Source organism: Bufo bufo, chromosome 3 (assembly GCF_905171765.1).
Source record: "Bufo bufo chromosome 3, aBufBuf1.1, whole genome shotgun sequence".
Classification (NCBI taxonomy): Eukaryota; Metazoa; Chordata; class Amphibia; order Anura; family Bufonidae; genus Bufo; species Bufo bufo.
In genome coordinates, this window is record NC_053391.1 from 238450114 (window position 1) to 238456053 (window position 5940).

At 43.6% G+C, this 5940-nt stretch overlaps 1 protein-coding gene across 1 annotated transcript; it reads left to right on the plus strand.

Moving 5' to 3' along the window:
- The first annotated feature begins 1232 nt into the window (after nucleotides 1-1232).
- On the plus strand, nucleotides 1233-3043 carry LOC120993711 (general transcription factor II-I repeat domain-containing protein 2-like). Its single transcript, XM_040422184.1, is given in 2 exon segments — nucleotides 1233-1515; nucleotides 1518-3043. Coding segments are annotated over 2 exon segments (1809 nt in total).
- The last annotated feature ends 2897 nt before the right edge of the window (nucleotides 3044-5940 follow it).

Below are 5940 nucleotides of genomic sequence, written 5' to 3' on the forward strand. Positions count from 1 at the left end.
CAGTTTTGTATCAGTCACCCTCTCTAGGAGTCCTTCTAATCACCTCAATGCCTTGAAACCTAATGGCCTCCACTCTGCCGGAGTGAGGTATGCGATCGGGGTATCAGCGTCATTACGGATGTCATTGAGATGTTCCCCTATCCTCTGCCGAAACTCCCGTATAGTTTTGCCTACATATTGGTACACGTTGCCAGATAGATAACACCTCTGGTTCTGCAATTTATAAATGACAAAATTGCAAATCTATTTTGTGTCACTGTACTGATGAAACTGTTCCCCCGCTCAATCGCTCCGCATGCCACACAGCTGCTACAGCAAAACATGCCCTTAGGTTGCAGATCAAGCCACGTCGCAAGCTTTGGGGTTTGTAAAAAGCCGTGCAGCATTTGATCTCTTAAATTGCGGCCACGGCTAAAGGCCTTTTTTAACCACCTCAGCTCCCCTAGCTTAAACTCCCTTAATGAGTTGACCAGACCACTTTTTACAATTCTGCACTACACTACTTTCACGGTTTATTGCTCGGTCATACAACCACCCAAATGAATTTTACCTCCTTTTCTTCTCACTAATAGAGCTTTCATTTGGTGGTATTTCATTGCTGCTGACATTTTTACTTTTTTTTTATATTAATCGAAATTGACCTAAATTTTTGGAAAAAAATGAAATTTTTCACTTTCTGTTGTAAAATTTTTCAAATATAACTACATTTTTTCAAATATAACTACATTTCTAGATAATTTTTTCTCTAAATTTATGGTTCTACATGTCTTTGATTAAAAAAAATGCAATAAGTGTATATTTATTGGTTTGGGTAAAAGTTATAGCTTTTACAAACTATGGTGCAAAAATGTGAATTTACGCACTTTGACTTTCTGAGCACCTGTCATGTTTCCTGAGTTTCTACAATGCCCAGGCAGTAGAAAACCCCCACAAATGACCCCATTTCGGAAAGTAGACACCCTAAGGCATAGGTGTCAAACTCTGGCCCGCGGGCCAAATTTGGCCCGCAGTGTAATTATATTTGGCCCGCGAGGCTATACCAAATGACTACTAGAGCTAGCCCGCCGGTATTATACAGCGCATTCATTCATCGCTAATACTACAAATCCCATAATGCCTTGCTGATGTTTTGGTGCGTCAATAAGGACAGGTCCCAGAAACGCCCTCACCTGTGTGACAGAAGTCATAGCGATCTCAAGCTACAACTGTCACTGTGGAACCCCTTTCCAAAAATGGCAAAAAGAAAGGCAGACAACAGGAACTTTCTGGACAGGTGGGAGACAGAATATCTGTTTACATATGTAAAAGACAGACCTGTTTGTCTGATTTGTGGAGTCAACGTGGCTATAACTAAGGAGTACAACATTCGACGACACTATGAAACAAAACACCATGACAAGTACAAGGACCTGGACATGACTCAAAAGAGCCAGAAAGTGGAGGAGATGAAAAGAAGTTTGGTTTCACAACAGAATATGTTCAAAAAAGCCACATCACAAAGTGAGGCTGCTGTAAAACTAGTTATATTGTAGCAGTAGAGATCGCAAAATCAGCCTGGCCCTTTAATGAGGGAGAGTTTGTGAAAAAGTGCATGTTGAAAGTTTGTGACATCGTGTGCCCAGAGAAAAAGCAAGCCTTTTCAAACGTGAGCCTGAGCAGAAACACAGTAGCTCATCGCACATGTGATCTTGCCACCAATCTGTATGACCAGCTTTTGGAAAAGGGAAAAGATTTTGTTGCATTCTCCCTTGCTGTGGATGAGAGCAGCGACGCATCTGATACTGCTCAGCTGTCAGTCTTCATCCGTGGAGTGGACTCAAATATGTGTGTTATGGAGGAGCTATTGGGATTCAAATCAATGCATGGCACAACCACAGGAAAGGAAATCTTTGAGGAGGTTTCCAAATGCGTAACTGAAATAAAGCTGTCGTGGGATAAACTCGTGGGATTAACGACAGATGGTGCGCCAGCGATGTGCGGTAAAGCAAGTGGACTGGTGGGCAGGGTCCGGGAGAAGATGCATGAAGAGAACTGTGCAGGTGAACTAACTGTTTATCACTGCATCATACATCAGGAATCACTGTGTGGCAAAGCCCTAAAGATGGAACATGTTATGACCACAGTAACACAAGTAGTTAACTTTATAAGAGCCAAAGGTCTGAATCACCGCCAGTTTAAGTCTTTTCTGGAGGAGTGTGGTTCGGCGTATTCAGACGTGCCGTATCACACAGAGGTGAGATGGTTAAGCCGAGGAAAAGTACTGAATAGATGTTTTGAGCTGCATGAGGAAATATGTCAGTTTCTGGAAAGCAAAGGGAAGGACACAGCAGATCTTCGGGAGAAAAAGTTTCTGTGTGAGCTGGCCTTTCTGTGTGACATCTCGAGCCATCTCGATGCGCTGAACCTGCAGCTTCAGGGGCGCTGGCGCATCATCACAGACATGTACGCTGCAGTGAGGGCTTTTAAAACTAAACTGTGCCTGTGGGAGAATCAGATGCTGCAAGGAAACCTTGGCCATTTTCCCTGCTGCCAAACCATGAAAACGCAGTTCTTTACCAACTTGTTCCCATGCGCACAGTTTGCTGAAAAACTCAGTGTACTCGGCGCTGAGTTTAGCCGGCGATTTGCCGACTTTGATGTCCAGAAATGTAGGTTTGAACTGCTCAGTAATCCCTTCGCAGTTAATGTGGAAAACGCACCAACCAACCTCCAAATGGAGCTATATGAACTCCAGTGTAATGACACGCTGAAGTCAAAGTATGATGCTGTGGGCGCCGCACAATTTTCACAGTTCATCCCTGACACAATGCCTCAGCTCCGCACCCAAGCTGCTCAGATGCTCTCCATGTTCGGCAGCACTTATCTATGTGAGCAACTTTTCTCCTCGATGAAGATGACCAAAACATCTCACAGGAGACGTCTGACTGATGAACACCTTCACTCAATACTGAGGATTTCCTCAGCTCAAAGCCTGAGCCCAGACATTGATGAACTATCATCCAAGAAGAGATGCCAGGTATCTGGCTTGGGCACATCAGATTAGATCAGTGTGCAGCAAACTGAGCAATAATTAATGTTTTCTTTATGCACTTTTTCTTGCTACTCCAAGACATGGGCTTGAATGGTTGATTGATTTTATTATTGTTATTTTATTTTAAAAATTATTATTATTTATTATTATTTAAATCTTATTTAATAAATGAATATGCTTGTTCCATATTCAATGTTAAAGCAAATCTTGTTTGGGTCCATGTTAAAAAGGTTCATTTGTTCAATGCTGGCCCGCGACTTTGTTCAAGTTTTACATTTTGGCCCACTGTGTATTTGAGTTTGACACCCCTGCCCTAAGGTATTCGCTGATGGGCACAGTGAGTTCATGGAAGTTTTTATTTTTTGTCACAAGTTAGCGGAAAATGATTTTATTTTATTTTTTTCTTACAAAGTCTCATATTCCACTAACTTGTGACAAAATTTTTTTTTTTACATGAACTCACCACACCCCTTGGGGTGTCTTCTTTCTAAAATGGGGTCACTTGTGGGGTATTTATACTGCCCTTGCATTTTAGGATTTTAGGGGCCCTAAAGCGTGAGAAGTAAATTGGAATCCAAATGCGTAAAAAATGCCCTGTGAAATCGTAAAGATTCTCATTGGAATTTGGACCCCTTTGCGCACCTAAGGTGCAAAAAAGTGTCACACATGTGGTATCGCCGTACTGAGAATTAGTAGGGCAATGTGTTTTGAGGTGTATTTTTACATATACCCATGCTGGGTGAGATAAATATCTCTGTAAAAGACAACCTTTTCCATTTTTTTATACAAAGTTGTCAATTTACAGAGATATTTCTCACGCACAGTATGGGTATATGTAAAAATACACCCCAAAACACATTGCCCTACTTCTCCTCAGTACGGCTCTACCACATGTGTGACACTTTTTCGCAGCAAAGGGGCCCAAATTCCAATGAGAATCTTTACGATTTCACAGGGCATTTTTTACGCATTTGGATGCCCCTCACAAAATACCTTGGGGTGTCTTCTTTCCAAAATGGGGTCACATGTGGGGTATTTATACTGCCTTGGCATTTTAGGGGACCTAAAGCGTGAGAAGAAGTCTGGAATATAAATGTCTAAAAAATTTTACGTATTTGGATTCCGTGAGGCGTATAGTGAGTTCATGTGAGATTTTATTTTTTGTCACAAGTTTGTGGAATATGAGACTTTGTAAGAAAAAAAATAAATAAAAAATCAATTTCCGCTAACTTGTGCCCAAAAAATCTTCTATGAACTCGCCATGCCCCTCAAAAGTGATCTTTATAGCGCCGCAGCGATTTTACGGTGTTTTTGCAGTGATCACTGCGGTGGGGCGGACTGCAAGCAAGTGTGCGCACAAGATCAGGCCTGATCGGGCGAACACTGCGTTTTTTGTAGAGCCTATAGAACATTCCTATTCTTGTCCACAATTGCGGACAAGAAAAGGCATTTTCTATATAGTTCTGGCAATGTGCAGATCCGCAAAATGCGGAAAGCACATTGCCGGTGTCCGTGTTTTTCGGATCCGCGGTGTCCCTACGGACGTCTTAATGGAGCCTTATAGGGGGGTTATCAATGACAGGGGGGTTTATTAGGGAGTCAATATGGGGTGATCAGGGGTTAATAAGGTGTTAATAAGTGACAGGGGGGGGGTGTAGTGTGGTAATTGGTGCTACTTTACAGAGCTGCCTGTGTCCTCTGGTGGTCGATCCTAGCAAAAGGGACCACCAGAGGACCAGGTAGCAGGTATATCAGACGCTGTTAACAAAACAACGTCTAATATACCTTTCAGGGGTTAAAAAAAATCGCATCTACAGCCTGCCAGCGAATGATCGCCGCTGGCAGGCTGTAGATCAGCTCGTTTACCTTCCGATCCTGTGAACGCGCGCTCCTGTGTGCGCGCGTTCACAGGAAATCTCGCGTCTCGCGAGATGACGCGCCCATGCGTCCAGGAGGAATAACCGGGCGCCCGCAGGACGCATTCCTGCGTTAGGTGGTCGGGAGGTAGTTAAGGACCTGAATTTCCAGTGAATTAAGGGGTCAGAAAGAACTAGTGAAGTCAATGTACGAAGGGACGCACAGGGGCCCTGATACTAGGGGTGAGATGTCTGGTGTAAATAGATCCTTTAGTGATTTACAGGTTATTAATGGAGTTGAGCGAACACCTGGATGTTCGGGTTCGAGAAGTTCAGCCGAACTTCACGGAAATGTTCGGGTTCGGGATCCAAACCCGACCAGAACTTCGTCCCGAACCCGAACCCCATTGAAGTCAATGGGGATCCGAACTTTTCGGCACTAAAAAGGCTGTAAAACAGCCCAGGAAAGGGCTAGAGGGCTGCAAAAGGCAGCAACATGTAGGTAAATCCCCTGCAAACAAATGTGGATAGGGAAATGAATTAAAATAAAAAAAATAAAAATAAAAAATTAACCAATATCAATTGGACAGAGGCCCCATAGCAGAGAATCTGGCTTCAAGTCAGCAGAGAATCAGTCTCTTCATGCCATAGCAGAGAATCTGGCTTCATGTCAGCAGAGAATTAGTCTCTTCATTCCATAGCAGAGAATCTGGCTTCATGTCAGCACAGAATCAGTCTTCATGTCATAGCAGAGAATCAGGCTTCACGTCACCCACCACTGGAACAGGCCACTGTCACATATTTAGGCCCCGGCACCCAGACAGAGGAGAGAGGTCCCGTAACAGAGAATCTGGCTTCATGTCAGCACAGAATCAGTCTTCATGTCATAGCAGAGAAGCAGGCTTCACTTCACCCACCACTGGAAGAGGCCACTGTCACATATTTAGGCCCAGGCACCCAGGCAGAGGAGAGAGGTCCCGTAACAGAAAATCTGGCTTCATGTCAGCACAGAATCAGTCTTCATGTCATAGCAGAGAATCAGGCTTCACGTTA